Here is a 20,030-nt window from a genome sequence, read left to right on the forward strand (position 1 = left end):
CGCTGAATGGCCGTCACAGCCGGATCTATTTAGCGAGGAAGGTCTGGCCTTGTATCCCTCCGCACAGCTGGGCTGGGGCTCGGGGGGCGTCCGTCGCTTCCTTGGATCAGCCTCCTCCCCCCGCCCTCCCTACCCCAAATGGGATGCTACCTGCTGACGGTTACGCTTCTCGGTCTGCCCAGAGTATCCACGAGCTGCTTGACTTGACTAAATCTTAACGTTAAAGTCAAGAGTCTGGAAGTGACCAAGAGTAAGGTTGCCCCCTTTTTAAGAGCCGGGGATTCTTTTTCTCAATCCCGATTGGAACATACTTTTATTGTTCTTCATTTAGTTTGTCACTCAAACTATTCCTGTTACAAGATAACAGGAATAAGAATAAACATGAATAACCCAGGGAATGGATACAAATAAATGGGGGCAGTAGGACAGGGGCGTTAGGCTCTGGTGCGTTTATGTACGCCCCTACTGAACTTCTGAAAAATTATATACAAGATTGGGGCCGTGTTTGAGGCCCACGATAGATTATACTCTGAAAGAATTAGGTGCTGGCCTAGAAAGGGGGAGACTTGAATTCTACTCCCGCCTTAGCCATGAAAAACCGGCTGAGCGACTTTGGGCAGCCACTCAATCTCAATCCAACTCTCCTCAAAGGGTGGTGGTTGTGAGGAAAATAGGAGGAGGAAGGAACATTGATAGATTCCCCACCATGAGTTGTATATAAAAAGGCGAGATAAAAATCTTAAAAAACACACTTGGGTTCCTCCATGTTAAAAATCATTAACTTTGATTTAGACATCATGTTGACTGGCCTCACAAAACATGCTAAGCTACCAAGAAACAAACAAGAGAGATAACCCATGTTCTCCCCCCCCCCAAAAAAACCGTCAGTCTTTAGTATCCACATATGTTGTATTCATCCACTAACCATGGTTTTCTTAGCCTGGGTACTCAATAAGATTTTATTGGATTGTATAGCACCTTGAAATTTAAAGCACTAGCCCAAGCTATTTGGAAATTTATTTCCATTTTCAATATATCCCACTTCTTTCTGGCCCAAAATCACCCAGCTGACTTCTGTGCTCAAAGCAGGACTAGAAGGTGGATCTCTCCACCCCTTAAATCACTTTACCAAAATTGCTCTCAATTTTTTATTGCAATTTTATACTGTCCAGATCAACATCCCTGAAAATTTACAATGCAAAAATTATATTTAAATCAATATATGTAGAATACAGATGGTTGCTCAATCAGCCAAATGATACCAGTACAATGCCAACTTACCTGTTCAAATAATAAAATTCTGCCCTACGGAGAACTGCGGAAAAAATTGCCATCAGAGCTTCTGTGAACATATCCCAAAGAATGGGCACAAAACGGAAAGAGTGTCTTTAGGCCCATGCCTCTGGGATTCTCAACATCCCTTCATGAACACACAGGCTAGAAAGATGCTGGACAAGGTATCCTAGGCCAAGGCATTTAATGGTCTATATTATAAGTCAAAACCAGCAGTTAGAAATGGACTTAGAAGCCAATTGGCAACTAATGCATCAACCAAAGAATAGGCTCCATGTTTGAGGATCAGCTCTTACTTGCTGTAATCTTAGTTACTACATTCTGTAGCAACTGTAGTTTTTGAATCATTTCCAAGGCTGCCCCCAGAGACTGTTACAATAATCTAATCATATAGTAATATGGTAATGAGTTACTGTTGCCTGGGTATCCTGGTCTAGGTAGGACTGAAAGTGGTATATTAGCCTCAGCTGGATGAAAGCCCTTCTTGCTTCAGTTTTCATCTGCAGAAGGAAGACTCTCAAACTGCATGTTTGCTCCTTCAGTAGGAGAACAACCTCATCTACAATCCATACCAGGAACAAGTTATTTCTAGTAAAATATATTTCCTGGACTTTAGTTTGCACTTGTTTCTACCAATCATGATACAGCCTCCAAGATCAGTGGTGGGTTCCTACCGGTGTTCCTACTGATTTGCTGAGTGCACGCTTTGCGCCAGACGCATGCATAGCATGCGTGCACATGTGAAAGAAACTTGCTCGAATGTGTGCGCATTTGAAAGAAACTTGCTTGGAAAGTAAGGAAAACAGCTGAGAAGTGGCAATTAAATCTGCTGCCTCTGATCAGCTGGGCTTCAGAAGCTGAAATAAAGGTAGGTATAAGGGGTGTGTGGGCAGGCCCACTTTCAAAGCAACAGAGAACCAGTTTGCTCTCTGTTTGATGGGAGATCTGGTTCGGGAGAACCGGTGCAAACCGGTAGAAACTCACCACTGCTTCAGATACTAGATGGTGCCACCAGCACTTCTGATTTGGCCTGATATCAGCAAAGTGATGATAGCTCACCTCAGACTGAGGGGTGACCTCTCGCAAGTGGATTTACACAAATTTAAATAGGAAGATTGATGAGCTGTAGTGTGTCTAGTAGTCTCATCATTAAATCCACAAAATATATACACATAAGCACTCTGAAACCAGGGCCACTACCAAATGGTGCCTCCAACTCCCAAACATGTAGGCAGTTCAGGAAGATCCATGATCAACAATATAAAAAGCTACTTTAACTTATCATGGAGAAAGTTTCCTTATTACAACACTAGCTAGCTGTTATTAGAATCCTTACCATCTTTCTCTTGGATCAAATAAATTTTCTGTAGGATGTTATCTTGCTTTTATTTTGATCTAGTAAATTAGGTTATTTGGTCAGATTACACAGTTATAGACTTTCTAAAAACAAAATAGTAAAATAAGTTTCAAATAAAACTTTAAAAAACCTATTTTAACAATATAGTGGTTTGATAACTGATGAAAATAAATCGGGTTTAGGCCCTTTCTGGAAATTTTAACAAACTAGATATTGATTTATCTTAAATGCTATTGTGGATTTCTTGACTACAGTGGCAGATTACATTGCGTGGCCTAAAACCTTTCCAGGTTTTTTTTTAAATTGGCAACCCTAAATTTTACTTTCTGTTTCATATATATATTTATTGTGACATTTTAAGTAATTTTTGTTATGATTATATATGTGAGTTACAAATATGGAGGCAGATCCATATTTTGCTTGGTTGTTGTCTAAAATAGATAGGCAAAAATGAAGCCTTAGTTTAAATGTAGATTTCTAACAACAGCACTCTCCTTGCCATGGCGCCTTGTGGATAAATAGGCAGATGAAAGTAGGCATGCTCCATTCATTCTAGGACCTAGAATGGGGTGAAATTCAGCAGGTTCTGACAGGTTCTGGAGAACCAGTAGCAGAAATTTTGAATAGTTTGGAAAACCGGCAAATGCCACCTCTGGCTGGCCCCAGAGTAGGGTAGGAATGGAGATTTTGCAATATCTGCCCCCCAGGAGTGGGGAGGGAATGGAAGTTTTGCAGTATCTTTCTCTTGCCACGCCTACCAAGCCACACCCACAGAACTGGTAGTAAAAAAAATGAATTGCACCACTGGACATAGGTTATAGTTCTGTCTTCTGCCCTTTAAATACAATACTCAGTATGCAATACCCAATAGCCCATCACTACAGATGAGGAAATTTGGCCATCCCTATATATCGATTTTTCATTCTTGGGATTGAACCCGTGGAAGCAGAATATACAGTACTACCTCATCACTCCATAACAGTCACGATGCCTATATTTTGGGGATCCAAGGATAGATCAGATTAAATTATATTCAAAATACTTTTATACCAATTCTAATGATTTTAAAATCTGATTTTATGATTTTAGCCATTTTTTTTTCTGTAAGTGCTATAAAGAACAGGTTAACTCTGGAAATAAATAAAACATTTACATCTAAGTTTTTCTACAGTGAAATCAAGGGTACATTATTCAATTGTGAAGATTCAAGATTCAAGTTATGCATGATTTGCAATAAATGTCTTCTGAAAAAAAGTTTATCATGAGGCAGGCAAGGTGAATACCACTAATTCTTGAAATACATATAGATGTAGAAGTTAGGCAGCTATTACTCATCTCTCAGCTGACCTCACCCATCCTCTTCAAGGTGATACATCCTACAGAGGTATAGTTTAGTTTCTTGAGTTTCCACCTAATTAGCTGTGTCACCTGGCTTGAATAATTTTGAAATTATTTTAATTTTTTAAAAAATCTATTTCATCCTTATTTAGAAGATTGCCTCTAGGTTCTTCATGGGTCACCTAGCATTCTTAGAAGTTAAAATCATTGGATGGCAGCAGTTCATTGTGTTTGAAATTATATTTATACTTGTGAAAATAAAGGTAAACCTGGGGGATAAGAGAACATTACGTGGATGGGAGAAACGAACCTCACCGCTTTGCTTCCTCACAAATATACTCTTGACTGGTCGTGTAACCTATGGCAACTAGTTTATCAGAGTGCTCCTACGATGTTCCCCAACTCCAATATAGAATGGATTCCTGCCTCAGAGGTTTCATGCAAATCTCAGACCTGCATAATTGTTTAAGCTAATGAAAAGATTGGCATGTAAATTAGTCTAGCACTCATTTTGCAGGCCCAGTGCATTTGATAACAAAACCATACATTTTCATAAATAGAGTCACATTTTATGAGATGGGCAGCTGAATGAATGAATGAACAGGATTTTCCTGTTTTCTTTAAAAGGTTAGGGGCACAATATATATCTAATATATAAAATTAAAGCATACAATTTGCTATTTTAAATCCCATTCAAAGCCCAATCTCCTTCCCACAAAACACCAGCAATTTTACCTTATGGATTCAGTCTAATACTATTATCCATCTCTTGGTCATATGTTTTTTATTTGTGCTGATAAATAAATAAAGGGAGACTAGTATAGATCTCCCTTTATAGATAATATTGGGTGTCTGTCGTGATGGACTCTTGTGACGAGCCGATTGACAGATGATGGAAGCAGTTAGCTTCCTCCCATAATTGGGGCTTACCAGGGGTTGTAAAAATCTAATAGATACCTTTCACCCTGGCTTCGCTGATAAACGGATAAGAGCCTGTGGCCTAATGGCTAAGATCTCTGCCTAGTATGTAATATAGCCCAGGTTCAAATCCCAGTAAGGATATGGCTAGCTGATGAGAGCTAAATAGCTTGAAATAGATCTATACTAGTCTCCCTTTATTTATTTATCAGCACAAATAAAAAACACAAATATAACAAAGGCAACAGTAAAAATATTGGGTGTCTGTCGTGATGGACTCTTGTGACGAGCTGATTGACAGATGATGGAAACAGTTAGCTTCCTCCCATAATTGGGGCTTACCAGGGGTTGTAAAAATCTAATATATATATACATACATACATACATACATACATACATACACATACATATACATACACACACATGCACACACATACACAGATAGATAGATAGATAGATAGATAGATAGACAGATCTAGATCATCTATCTCTCTATCTCTCTCTCTCTCTCTCTCTCTCTCTCTCTCTCTCTCTCTATGTATCTATCTATCTATCTATCTATCTATCTATCTATCTATCTATCTATCTATCTATCTATGTTTTTATATGAACTTTTTGGTGTGTACAATGAACAGTGTGTAGCACATCCTCCAGTCCTGCATCAACCTTTCCCTACAAATGATGTCATGTTCCTTGTTTGTTTAATTCTACATTATAACAGAATTGTGGAAGAGTAATATTCAAAAGAATAATTATTATCATAATTATTTAGCAGTATAGCAGGTATACACATGTCAAGAATGGCAATTCTAATGGCCAAGAACATGCCTCCCATTATATTTGGCCTGACTAATACACATCAGCAATCACTGCCTGATACTCAAGGGAATGATGTGGTTAGTAACTCATCCTCCAAACCTGGACAATGCCACCACTGAATCATTTACATGAGGGACAGAGAGACTCTGAAGCAGCTACTTCTTTTCCTGTGACTGAAATGACTGAGATGTCATTTTGCAGGAATGTGGTCCTTGGGCATAGCTACTTGACTATGACATACCTAAAATAAGAAGGATTTATGTAACAAAATACATCTGCAAGGCAATGCTCCAAGAGACATCCTGGAAAAGGAATAAAATATTTAGTAGAGAAAAAGAACAAATTATGGCTTGGAAACAAATTTTTAAACATATTCTTGATTTATTTTTTCTTAGTAGAATAACCTTTATTTTAATTCAAAGCTGTTGTAGTATGATTTTAAAAAATCATAATTTTTGAACAATTAATATTTTCAGCACTTCTGTTTTCTAAACTGTTGGTTTAGCAGACCAGGAAAGCCTGCTTTGGCAGAGAGATCTGTTTTTGGCTTTTTTGACTACCCCTCTTGCTATTTTTTTTAATAAATGAAAGGTCTCTCTGACTTTGGATGGGTTTTATGGATAAAATGCTGTTCTTTATCACCATTATCTGACTCATCCACTGTGTGTGTTTAGCCTCATGTTCCACAAATAAAGAATAGAGTACATAAAATAAAATGCATAAAGAATAGAATACACTTGCTACCTAAGAACGCTGTAGTTGGTACAGAAGATGATAATATTAAGACAGAATTCCAAAATGAACAAAAGCTGATAGCTTGCCAAAATAAAATATTGTTTTTTAATCTATGGTTTGAAATGTTTCACATTTAATTAGAATTATTTTCTTTTCTACAGTGCAGTTAAAAATAATAATCTTAGAATATCTTTGGATATAACAAATATGTGTCACGTAGTTAAAATAAGGCCAACATTCAATTAGCATTAAAATATTTTACATGACAGTGGGTCTACTGGGAGAGTTGTGTGTAGTTTCTCTCAGCTGTAATGATGAGGCTCAAAAAATCTTAATATTGCGTCTCAGATAAGTAATTATCTTAGATCTAAATACAAAAAATAGGATGCTTGCAAAATGGTTTGTAAACCATTATGATTTATGACTCAGCATGAACATCAAGCTAATTACAGTGCACTGTGTATCAGGCCATTACTTCTATTTTATTTAATCTGGTAGGTGGTGTTTCCCTTTTATAATTAAACTCTGAGAAAAAGTGGCAATATAATTGGTGGCCAAAAATGGAGGTTTTCAGTGGACTCTATATTAGCTAACATTTGTTAAACTTTCACCCTATCTTTTTTCCAAGATCTCACAGTGGGATGCAAAAATTCTTTCTCACTCATTTCCAAGGAACGGTCATCCTGTGAGGTTGATCAGGTTGTGGATTGAAATGCCTATTGCGAGTTTCCTGTGAACCTGGGTAGTTCTAGCCTAACTCATTAGATTACCACACTAAAGCAAATAAATGTTGATGTGTCTCTGTCATTGTATATATCTATCATTTATCTATCTAATCTATCCTTATCTATATCATTCCTACATATTTCTATTTAATTTTATTTCACCTGACAGAACAGCAGTTGTCATATGGTATTTGGACCAGAGAAGTGGTCTGCAATTATGGGGTCTCCTCATATATCACTAAAAGGAAAAAAGTCCCCTTGCTAATTCTCCCCCAATATTGCCTAAAATCATAAAAGGCTACAGCCCTTTAAAAGGTTTTCACCAATAGATTTAAGCATCAGAGGGACAACTTCATAAATGCTATCACTTCAAGAATACAGTTTAAAACATTTTTTGTCAAATTGTATCACTGAAATTCAGTATTCAGTATGACCTGTATTTCTACTAATATATTTAATTGATAAATTACACTTTTTTGTGATTTAAATAACTGGAATTCGATTTCTGAAACCGTACAGGAAAATATTGCAATTGACTAAGATATTCATATGCCAGGTAGCAATATTATGGCCATATAAGTGAAATAAAATCAGATAAATAAGTTCAGGGCACAGGTGCAAAACGTATAAATTGAATGCAGATGTTAGGGAAAATAATAATTTCGATTTCTGAAACCGTACGGGAAAATATTGCAATTGACTAAGATATTCATATGCCAGGTAGCAATATTATGGCCATATAAGTGAAATAAAATCAGATAAATAAGTTCAGGGCACAGGTGCAAAACGTATAAATTGAATGCAGATGTTAGGGAAAATAATGGAGATACCAACTTTATGCATTCATTTTCTCCACTTATTTTCAAAATACATTCCTACTAATTCAATGGGCTATATTGTTGCAGTACATAATTAAATTTAAAAACACACTTGAAATATTATATAACTATAATTTTACACACACATAGACAGACATATTACATATTATTTCACTGCATATGAGAGTTACTAAGATATTTATAATCACACCACCTGCTGGTAGTAATACAATACTGTATTTACTTTACTATAGAAACAAATGGACACTTGCTTGCCTGGCTTTTTTTGTACATTTAGCTTTCAAATCTGGTGTAAACCATCAATGGCAACTGGTTCAAGTCCACATGATACACATGACCTCACATAACCTTTGATTACAGAGTTGCATGAATAAGATGGTACATTCTGTGGCCATATTGAATAGAACAGGAGTTTTGAATGTTGCACAGGCTACACTACATTCTACAATATAATGGGGGGGGGGGTTGCATTGATTTTGGATGCTTTGAAAACCTAACCTTTCTAAGAAAATTAATTAGTGATGTAATAATGCTCCTTAGCTAAGTCTTAACCTATTTCCTGATTTTAGAACTTCTGTCTCTTCAACAAATCCTTTCTTTTTATATAAGCCCAAACTTAGTGAACAGAAAAGTGGTGTGGTAGGGAAAACTTTCTGCTCAGGATGTTCAGTGTGTCCCTGTGTTGAGAGAGAAGCTGAGAGCAAGGGGAACTTGCCAAAATTGGGTAGCTCCAGGAATTTATTTCAAGCATTTTCATTGTGGTGTAGAATCAAGAAGGGAGGAGGAGTAAGAGAAAGAAAAAATAAAAATATGGAGGACCATTTACTGGGATGAAGACTTTGCTAGGTTCTAAAGTACAATGTCCAGACTGTTAACCTTTTACCGCAAACTCTAGAACAAGCCATGGGCTGAAATAAGATACACACAGCTGTTTTTAACAATTCTCCCTCAAAGTGTTTTAATTTAATGGCAAGATTTTTTCTTTTGAGGAAAAGCAAACACTATTTCAGAATTCAAAGACATCTATCAGAATTATTAATAAAACAGGACTGCATAGGTGGGTATTATGCATAATACATCATAATGTAATTGTTTCATTGTAGCTTACTGAGGTCTAAGGTTTAAAAAAAATGTGTGAATTCAGCCCAATACTTTATTAAGGAGGAATTTCCTACTAGGTGCAATTTGATTTGCCTCATCCTTTACTTACGGTAAGTCGAATAAATCAGAGTTTGCTGAGTTTGTGCAACATACTAAACCATAAACCTTATTTATTACAACCAACCAACCAACCAACCAACCAACCAGAATAGAGCTGGAAGAGACCTTGGCGGTCTTGTAGTCCATCTTCCTGCACAACCCAAGACTCTATACTATTTCAGACAAGTGACTGTCCAGTCTCTTCTTAAAAATCTCCAGTGGGGAAGTGCCCATGATTTCTGAAGGCAAGGCAATTCCACTGGTTAATTGTCCTCACCATTAGGAAATTTGCCCTTAATTCCAGGTTGCTTCTCTCCTTGATTAGTTTCCATTCATTGTTTCTTGTCTTACCCTCTGGTGCTTTGGAAAATAAATTGCCCACCTTCCTCTGAAATGCTGGAATACTGCTATCATGTCACTCCTTTCCTTTAGACTAGCCAAATCCAAATCCAAATCCTGCAACTGTTCTTCATATGTTTTTTTAGTCTCAAGGCCTTTGCACTTTTTCCTGAAGTCTCAACATCGTTTTTTGTAGTGACCAAAACTGGATGCAATATTGCAGGCATAATCTTACTAAGGCTTTATAAAGTGGTACTAATACTTCATGTGATTAATACTTCATGTTATAGAAAAGCAATAAGGTTCATATAGCATTTTATGTAAAAACATAATCCATTTTTCTTCCCAAATTTTGTGAATCTATAAAATTATACACAAAGTTCATTTTGCGATACTGAGTGATTAAACATTATCATGGATGTTCGTAGAAGACTAAGGAAGAAAATGACAGGATTGCAATTGCAATTAGTGTTTGTAATTACACTACAGTGTCATTTGGTTGATGTCACAAAGTGCATGTCCTTGTTTTGAGAACAGTATGGCTTGTAATGGATGTTTATGCATATGTGTATCCATTAATAATATTTTACACTTAGAATTCTTAGAATTAGTATCACTTTTGAGAATTCAGATTTGAGTTAAATTCCTTATTAGCCAAAATAGTTAAAGAGTCCTCTTTCCAAAGGGGAAGAGGCTGATCTTTAACCCCAAGTTAGCACTAGCCCCTTAGCTGGGGTGAGGAAGGGCCTCTAAGCATGTGTATTAAGTCTTCTCAGATAGAGACTGTACTTATGTTAGGGACTCTCCAGAAAGAACAAGCGAACCGATCTTGAATGCTCCTCTCCTCCCACTTTTTTGGTTGAAAACAGAACATTAAAAAACTGAACAGCTGCCATATATAAGCACCCAAATCTTAAGTATAAGTATAATCTTTATTGTCATTGTACTTAAATAAAACGAAATTAGTCTGTGCATTACATACATACACAAATTAGAAGAAACAAGTGTACTCCAAGGTCAACCTCGACTGCCACATTTTATCAACGGGACTGGCGTGGAGGGCAGGGAAAGCCCTACTAACTAGATGAAAAGTGCTCCTCCTCCACAATTACAGTTCCGAGATTCCAACCTAGATATTCTTGTAAGAAATTGTTTTTGCCGTTGTGATGAAGATTAGGGGAAGCAGTTTAAGGCTTCAGCCTGACTCGGTTATAATTTTTGATAGTAAAACTCCTTCTATAATATAAACAAAAATGTGCCGGAGTCTTGCTCAGCTTCTCGGGTCATCCATTATATGATACCCACATAAAATAAAACTATGGACAACCGCCAGATGGGAAAATTTAGCTATACGGAATTGTAACCTTCCTACTTCCAGCGGTCCCCGCATAACAGCAGCCTAGATTAGCGTCTCTGTATTTGCAAAGTGTTTATTCCAATCAAACGGCAACAGCTTCTCTCTCTCAATCCAGCAACGCATCAGAACCCCCCCCCCCGGGAGATCTTTCCGCTTCCTAGTCTGTCCTACACGCCAGACCTAAGTCCTCACGCCTTCCGAGGCAGCTCCCGGGTTTCCTATCACACCTCTGGCTACCGGCTCGTCAAAAGTCTCAAAACTCTCTGGGAAAAACCGCAGCGCTCTCCTCCCTTGGAAGGCCCCTCCCGCCCCCTCGGTGGCGCGCATGCTCCGTGGCCGGGGGAGTCACTGCTTCTGTGCGGAAAAAGAAGGGCAAAGTCCGGGGCTGGCATGAAAGTCCGCCGCGCGAACCGGAGGTAGCAGCACAGTAGCCGCCAGCCCCGCCCCGCTCCGCGGAACCCTCGCCCGGCGCCATGGTGCTGGATAGCTTGGCCCGCATCGTCAAAGTGCAGCTGCCTGCTTATCTCAAGCGCCTGCCGCTGCCGGAGAGCGTCGGCGGCTTCCTGAGGCTCACAGGTTAGTTGGCGGGAGGGGGGGGGGCAGCGCAGGGCTGGTTGGGAAAGGGGGGGCACTGTGTGTCTGTGTGCCTGTGTGTGTGACAGACGAGACCCCTCCTTGGGACAAGCCTGACGTATAAGCCTTATACTATAAGGAAGGTCGCCGTTTCTCGCCCACCCCGCCGCCTTCGCTCTCCGCTTGCCTTAAGAGGTGGACGCTTGCAGAAAGTCAGTTCGAAAATCCATTCCGTCGGATTCAATGGGGACCGAGTCGGGCAGCCCCCTCCGCCTGCGCGCTGCAACTGCCCTGGACTACAGTTCCCAGTGAGGCTCCCTCCGAGACGGGCGCGCAGCGTCTGGATTCCCCCTTTTCTGCAGCTGCTCACTTTGCTGGCCTGGGAAAAATGCAAAACTCATTGGGATTGCAGGAGAGAAGAAGGTCACTTGGGTTCGCACGTGGTTCGTTGGTGGCTGGTTCCTTTTTGTTAAAAAACAAAACAAAACCTATGACTGGCTTGAAACAATCCATGAAACCATAGTTTAACATGGTTTAACATGGTTTAACAGAGTGATGCCAGATGGGTTTTTAGTCTTTTATGGTTGGGGTGGGGATTCAAAAAGGAGCTTTGTTTTGATAGAAACACATAACTTAAATGTACTTGCATCCACTATCTCAATGCAGACAAAAAATATTGTTTGAATGATAATGATGTGGTGCTTGTTTCATATTGTATCAATAGCTTGCAAAAGTCACAACCTAAAACAGTTTTGTTTCTAAAGTTATTTTCTTTAGTTTCGCACTCCAAAGCATCTGTTTTACAGTGGAATTTTATGCATATTTAAATGCTGCTGTAGATAATTTAGTTTCCCAGAAGATGGGATAATTTAGTTTCCCAGCATCTGGATCAATTTTGTTTTTAGTTATTGATGCAGTTTGATCTAGGCAGTATGTATCCTGAGCCAAGAGCCAAGGTGGCGCAGTGGTTAAATGCAGCACTGCAGGCTACTGCTAGATCAGCAGGTCAGCGGTTCAAATCTCACCGGCTCAGGGTTGACTCAGCCTTCCATCCTTCCGAGGTGGGTAAAATGAGGACCCGGATTGTTGGGGGCAATATGCTGACTCTCTGTAAACCGCTTAGAGAGGCCTGAAAGGCCTATGAAGCGGTATATAAGTCTACTGCTATTGCTATATCCTAATTGATATCTTTTAAATATTGTAAGCACTTGGTGTCTTTTGGGAGCCGCGTGACTTCAAAACCCAATAAATTATTGATTTAAATGTAAGCTAATTAAAATGCTAGGTTATTCTATGGCTGTAGAAAATGGAAAAGTATCCTGAAAGGCAAATGCGAGCCAGTTCCATACTGTTACCAAAACCCTCTGTGAAATCACCAGGAGTTTCTGCTTTAGAAAACTTTATATAATATGTAAAAGAAACATTGCACAGAAATTTTACCCATTCATGTTTTTCTTCAATGGCAATAGGATTTTAAAATAAATTTCTTTCGATGTTGTCCTCTATCATTTCAGTGTGTATTTCTAAACAGTATAAGGTAAATAGTGAAATCGTATTTGTAGAAACCAAGATTATTGAAACATGTATCTTATGTCTATATTTATTTTGATTTTACAGTTTTATGTGTGTATCTAAATTGTTTTGATGATTCATTCAAGCCACTCAGGGGACGCTATATGCAGTGCAGTAAAAAAAGGCACATAAGCAATGATGATTGATAACAAAAGCTTTTGCAAGGAAGTGTTTATTTAGATGATTTATATGGCCACCCATCTTCTATGAAGTGACTTTGGATGGCATACAGTATAATCATTAAATAAAAATAAATGTGTAAAAATTAGGACAAACATACAGTAGAGAAGAGAGTAGATTGAACACAATGCCAGAAACATCTTAAGAGAGCTCCAATTCAGGTCTTGACAGACTAATGAAACCTTAGCAGTGAGAACTAATCTCACTTTGGAAGGAGAAGAATGTTCCACAAGCAGGGCATCGGGGCAGAGAAGGCCCACCTCCTTTTACCAGCCAAGTCAAGCAGACAATGCCTGCCCTTTCTGCCATCTCGAATGGGGGCAGGCAGATGCAATTGCGGATGGGCGATCCTTCAGGCAACCCAGTCCCATGCCATGAAGTATAAGCAACATTCTTCAGTGGGTATAAGTTACTTTTTCTATATTAACTCCTCTTTTATTCCTACAATGGTGGGTTATATGAATGGCTAATTATGCCCTGACCCTCTTGTTTCTGTGAATATGTTTCTGCCCTGAGTGATATTTTCATTTCTCATATTTCTAACTCATTCCTTACTGAAAAGAGTGGATATGACACCGATAAAAGAATATTTGTAGCTCAGGATTGAAGTGTGGAGTCCTTGGTGCTCTCTGAGCTTGGTGGCTTTTTTGCAGACTTTTCACTACCAAACTAGGTAACATCATCAGTGCACTGTAACCTCCTCAATCATAGCATGTAATGGAATATGCATGTTGGAGACAAGAGATCAATATAAGCCTTGTGACAGTAACAGGAGAGGAAAGGTATGTGAACTTATTTTTGGGAAAGTAAGACAAACTCTTGTTCTCTTTCTTGTGTTAATAGAGGATCACTTCTCTTTCATCCCTGAGCATCTCTCAGCATGATTAATTTTCCTGATTCTGCATGAGACACAGATACTTCTGTGTAAATATGTCTACCAAATAGCATGTTAATCTTGTTTTCCTCTCTCTCAAAACTATTGGTTAGATGTACACAATGTGCCAAAGTAGGTCCATCAAAGATCTAACAGCTGTATATACAAAGCATAATAAAGTTGGTTATTTTTAACCTTGGTTAATTTGTGAGATCATTTTGTTTATTGTGTGAATTCAGTTGACTTGATTGTGCAAACTCAAAAATGAGTTAATTCTGTCAGCAGATAACGTTTATTTCAAAAGTTTACCCAGAGCTTGTTTTCTCAATAAACACGGCATATTTAGCAACTGGTTTTATTTCATTTTTAAAAAGTCTTGCTTCCAGCTATGAACTGTTCCTAGGCTGAGCTGTGTAATAAAATTCAGAGGTTTGGAGAGGGAAGTAAACTTCAGCTCAAATGAGGATAAAATGCTTTGAGAGAAAAGGAATCTTGTTCAGCCTGCCTTTCTCGACTGAATGCAGAGCAGCTTTGGAAATTTTATCTATGAATTTGCAGAGATGATTTTTCTGTACAATTTCACACGGAAGGTCACCTTCAGGTCCACAATTTTATTGCCTTATTTGCCTCTTCCTCTTCCATTTATGTGTGTTCTTGCATCGGGCTAGATATCTGTTATATCTATCCCTAGCTGATATGCTGTGTCCAGCATATGGTGTTTTCTTAGGTTAACCTGGTCATGAGGTAAAATGATGTTTCCATGAAAGCATCTCAAAAAGCATTGTGCAGTTATTTTGTGTAACAAATTTTGGATAACAATGTAAGTTTCAAGACACAGGAAAAGGGGTACCAGATGTAATAGATTTTTCCTGTAAAACTCTAATATACTCAGCTCCAGCAGTGCTGGAAGAAGACCTATGCAATCTAGAAGCATATGGATCTCAGTCCATTTTGTACATATTAGATGTGGTTTCATAAAATTGTCTTCTGCTTCTGCTTTCAAGGACATTCATCCACATTTTCCTTCAAGCTTTGTATTTTAACCCTGAGTTGGTTTTATTGTTCTGATGAAGACATAATAATTATAAATAAAATAAATAAACATACAGTAAATAAACATTCGGAATCAAAAATCGTGTGTGAACTCAGTTATTTTTAAGTATGCTTAAGATCATGAAAATTGGATTCATGCAACATGCTATATAAAACCAAGGAACAATTTTCTGAATTAACACAATGGCCTAGCTAACACAATATGCTCACTGTAAGACAGTGATTGACTTCCCACAATTTTCTGTACCTGCAACTAGTCAAAAACCTAATCTGAGGTGTTGTGGGAAGTAAAAAAACAGCACAAGGGATTTCATATTCTTGTTGAACATTTACAAAAAACTATTTAGTGACCCCGGCACATATATTGCAGGTATAATTAGTAATCTGTCCTACCCAATCTGTTTTTTTATGAAAGTTCACCAAGTACTTGATAATACTGATTGATCTCAGTTGAAAGCCAATTTAGTTTATTGAGTTACTAGGCTAGAAACCAGGAGACTGTGAGTTGTAACCCACTTTAGGCATGAAAACTGACTGGGCGACTTTGAACCTGTCACTGTCAATCAGCCCAAATCACCTAACAAGGTGGTGGTTGTGGAAAAAGCAGGATGAGGAAGAGGAGTTAGATATTACTACAACCTTGAGTTGTTTATAAAAATAAAAGTGGGATTAATTTTTTAAATAAAAATATTCTGATTATTCATTTGGAAAAAATCTAAACCAGACTATTACAATGAGTACATTTAGAAAGTTATTATTGGACTTTCTCACACTATCTCAATACGTTGGTTCCCTGTTTACCTATATTTCTATTGAATTTTCTATAGTAAAGGTGGCAGTTAAGTTGTGTTTTAGAAAATGTTAGGACAAAAGTATAATTTCAGCCTTTACTCACATGATCCATGTACAATATGTGATAAAAACCAATCTAAAAATTGCATGCAAATCACTTTGGGAAGGCAGGGAAGAGTTATGAGAAAGGGTATTAATATTTCAGATGATTTTATTGATAATCAGGTCAACTATTTCAATTACTGCAAGATGGATTTGGATTATCTTACTTTAAAAAGAGGCAGAATGTTTTATTAAAACATTTTAGAATTCCGCATTAGCAGCATCTACATTTAAATCATACCAAATACTTGGAATATATTTTTATATAAAGAATTAAATTTATTAAACATGGAGAAAGAATGAGAAAGATACTGCAATCCAAAATTTATAATTGTGGATCTCTGTGACCCATTTTATTTATAAACTCGCTTTGTATAGATGCATTGGAAAAACTTACCTCTATTCTGTGAAATTGACTATGATACGTTTAAAATTCTGTGAAATTGACTGATATGTTTAAAATTTAAGTGGAATGATTCATGTGAAATGTGATGTGCCTCTCCCCCCCTGTTCTTTGTGAGTCCCTTTGCTTTCTTTCCAGTTTGTTTACATATTAATGTATGAAACAAAAAGTATGCTGACTCACAAACTACTTGGTCCCTTTTTAGCCCAATCCAATGTGTTCTGAGAACCAAAGAAAAGCAGCAGTAAAATACAACTTTAAAGAATATGCTGTATCTTCTTTCGGCATGTAGAGTGTCTTTGTATGACAAACCAACTTGGGTTATCTGTTTTTATATTTTCCTTTTCTACTTCTTAGTTAATTAATGTTGGGCTTCAGCAGAAAGTGCAAAAATTTATTTCCACTTCATTTGGATGCAAGATGAAACAAGAAAGACTTCTTTGGCATTGCATTGTGCTCTTCGTTATACCTTCCTGCTCTCGTTTCCTATTTCTTTTCCTAATAATTCTACTGAAATATATAATATCATCTCAAAATGATCCTGCTTTTTATATTTGGTGGCATCATTCTGCAATTTGTACCTGTTCTCTGCAAAGGATATGTGACTGCCTGGCAGAGGGGAATATCTGTCCCCATTCAAGACGCTGTATTAGATGTACAGGTAGTCCTTGTTTAGTGACCACAATTGAGACCAGCACCTTTGTCATTAAATGAATCAGTTTGCACAGTACAAAATTAAGGGACAGAAAGTGTGCTTTCTGGCTCAAAACTGACAAGATTAATGTGTTTCTTCTTCTCCTAACCATTCCCAATTCTTTGGAATGCTAGTCCTGGCACTGGGATGAGTAGCAAGAAGGGAACAAATGCTTCTGTATGCTTGTATAAGATTTGCTGCAGAATATTGCTCTATAATGTGGTTGTGGCATGTGCTCAGTTTCAGAATGGCTGCGGTTATTGCCTTTCCTGGGCGTCCTTGCTCTGCTGGGATATCTTGCTATTCGCCCATTCCTTCCCAAGAAGAAACAGCAGAAGGACAGCTTGATTAATCTCAAGATCCAGAAGGAGAATCCCAAAGTAGTAAACGAAATCAACATTGAGGACCTCTGTCACACTAAGGCAGTGTACTGCAGATGCTGGCGCTCTAAAACAGTGAGTTTATTGAAGTTATTTTATTTGTGGAATTCTTTTTACTTACAGTCATTCTTGTCTCTTATGATATAGAGTGCTTCGCTTCTTTTAAAAGTCATGATTGTGCACTTCAGGGTAGAATGCTCTTGCATACTGTTTATCACTAGTGAAGAACACTTTTTTTTTACTTTTTTCAAACTAGTGTTGATAGTATATTCCTAAATATCTGCATTTTAAAATCTATTCTGTAGCTAGAAAAACATTTTTGTCCATAGTCCTCCAGGATCATTGGTAAACTGATGTCTGAGAGCTTTATATGTACTTATGTGAACCAGCATGGTCCTGGTAACTTGGCAAACCCATATATGGGTTTGCCAAGCTACCAGGCCATATATATTCACCATGATTTATAATACAAATGATTTAAACTCTTTTGCTTTCATTTAGCTTGTGACATGTTGTTGAACTGCAAGGGTGAATTTGCTGGAGAAGAACAACACATATGATATAGGTGTGATTTGTCCATTTTATTTAACTAGCTGAGAATAGCACACAATTATATGCTTAGGACAAGTGTTATAAAACATATTATGCCATCTGATCATAAATCATAGTTGATTTTGGATAAAAAGCCAAATAATATTGTGCTCTTGCTATTTATGATTTGATGTGTCCAAACTGGCAACTATAACTCAATTCTTTTAACACGGATTACACTAAGCAGAATTCTCTACATATTGTATATAACATTTAATATAATTTTATTGCCACCAGACAGTTGTAATTAAGAGGAAAGTGAAGATATAAGCAAAGTACAGCCAGTACCAATTGAATTTTCAAAGTAAAGTAATGGGGGTTATTAATGTAGATATTTTAAACCAAGCCTATTATGATTTCTAAACCACACTTTATACCTTAACATATGCCAAGCCAGCCAATTGTCGAGGTTAAACTAAATGGGAATAGATTTTGGACAGACAATTTTTGTAGCTGTTTATTTCTGATCACTTCTCATTCCTGTTTAAGCCATTATTTTAAAGCATATCAGATGCTAAACTTGTTCAATAGCTCTTAGTATTGATGATGAATAAACATAGTACATAATTTAAAGCACCAAGAGTGTTATTTAGATTTCAGTTTACATTTTGGATACTTCTCATCCTTGGTGATTTACCCACACTAGCCTACCAACCTCATCTGAGTATGTATTGTGTTTATTAATGTATTTGAGGGTAATCTATCCCTATAATCTCAATTATAGTTGTAAAATCATTAACATTCCAGGTCACCTACTTTTGCTGTTTGTTTTTGTTTCAGTTCCCTGTCTGTGATGGCTCTCACAACAAACACAACGAGTCAACGGGAGATAATGTGGGCCCTTTAATACTCAGGAAAAAAGAAGTCTAGTAAATTCCTAAATATGCTGTGACTGAAGGGAAGTCCACTTGTATATGTATATGTCAGACTTTCAATCTTGTAATAATCACAGAAATAAATTTTGGTATATTTTTAGATTATGTTAAATTTATACTTTGTGCTAGATGTTAGGTAATGTGTTGTATGTTTTACATAACAAAAATATACTACAGGTATGCTTTGTAATCATAGCAGAATTATTTTTCCCAGAACTGCAGTGTTTGTAACAAAAATTAGAGATACTGCTATTCTAACTACAAGTGTATCTAAACTGCAGATATAAAGCTAGCGGTACTGCCAGATTGCCACAAAATTGGGAACTGATTTTTGAAGGTTGCCAAAGATAATCATGGTTTTGGTCTTAAATGAATTTAGGAATTTGCATACAAGCCAGTTTGAAAATTGAGTGTGAATAAGAATCACTTTTATACAGAACTTCAGACAGCCTTCCTTGATAATGATTAAAGAGTTCCACAAAACAGAAGCGGAGTGTTTTCTGCTTTACAGAAGTGATACAGATTGTATTTCAGATAACTTTTATTATCACTTTTTCTATGTACATACTGGCACACATTAAAAATGAAAATGATGCCTGCTCTCAAAAGAAAATGTGTGTGTTTGTGTATCCACACATACATACAGAACCATACACTCACAGAAAATTTTTACAGAATCTAGTTGTTCTGCTTCGGATACCATAAGGTTTTTTCCCAGAAGATAACAAAGAAAACTGGAGAGGATATGTAGCATCCCTGAAAATACTGTGGACCCTGGTCAAGCAACGCTTGTATGCCATATCGCTGCTAGAAGGAAATGAACTTCCAATAATCTTTTCTACTGTCTTCACTATGCTCTGCATAGCCTTCCTATCAAAACAGTAATACAGATAGTCTTTGACCACAATTGAGCCCAACATTTCTGTTGCTAAGTAAGACTTTATTAAGAGAGTTTTGCCCCATTTTATGACTTTTTCTTGCTACAATTAAATGAATCATTGTCGTTAAATTAGCAACCAGG

General features: G+C 37.3%; 1 protein-coding gene across 1 annotated transcript; it reads left to right on the forward strand.

Annotated features, from left to right (window-relative positions):
- The first annotated feature begins 11,259 nt into the window (after positions 1–11,259).
- CISD2 (CDGSH iron sulfur domain 2) lies at positions 11,260–19,880 on the forward strand. The gene is made up of 3 exons (XM_032224430.1): positions 11,260–11,496; positions 17,404–17,618; positions 18,915–19,880. The coding sequence occupies exons 1-3, from the start codon at positions 11,394–11,396 to the stop codon at positions 19,002–19,004; spliced, it is 408 nt and encodes a 135-aa protein (XP_032080321.1). The 5' UTR covers positions 11,260–11,393; the 3' UTR covers positions 19,005–19,880.
- The last annotated feature ends 150 nt before the right edge of the window (positions 19,881–20,030 follow it).

The sequence above is a fragment of the Thamnophis elegans genome, chromosome 9 (genome assembly GCF_009769535.1).
Source record: "Thamnophis elegans isolate rThaEle1 chromosome 9, rThaEle1.pri, whole genome shotgun sequence".
Lineage (NCBI taxonomy): Eukaryota > Metazoa > Chordata > Lepidosauria > Squamata > Colubridae > Thamnophis > Thamnophis elegans.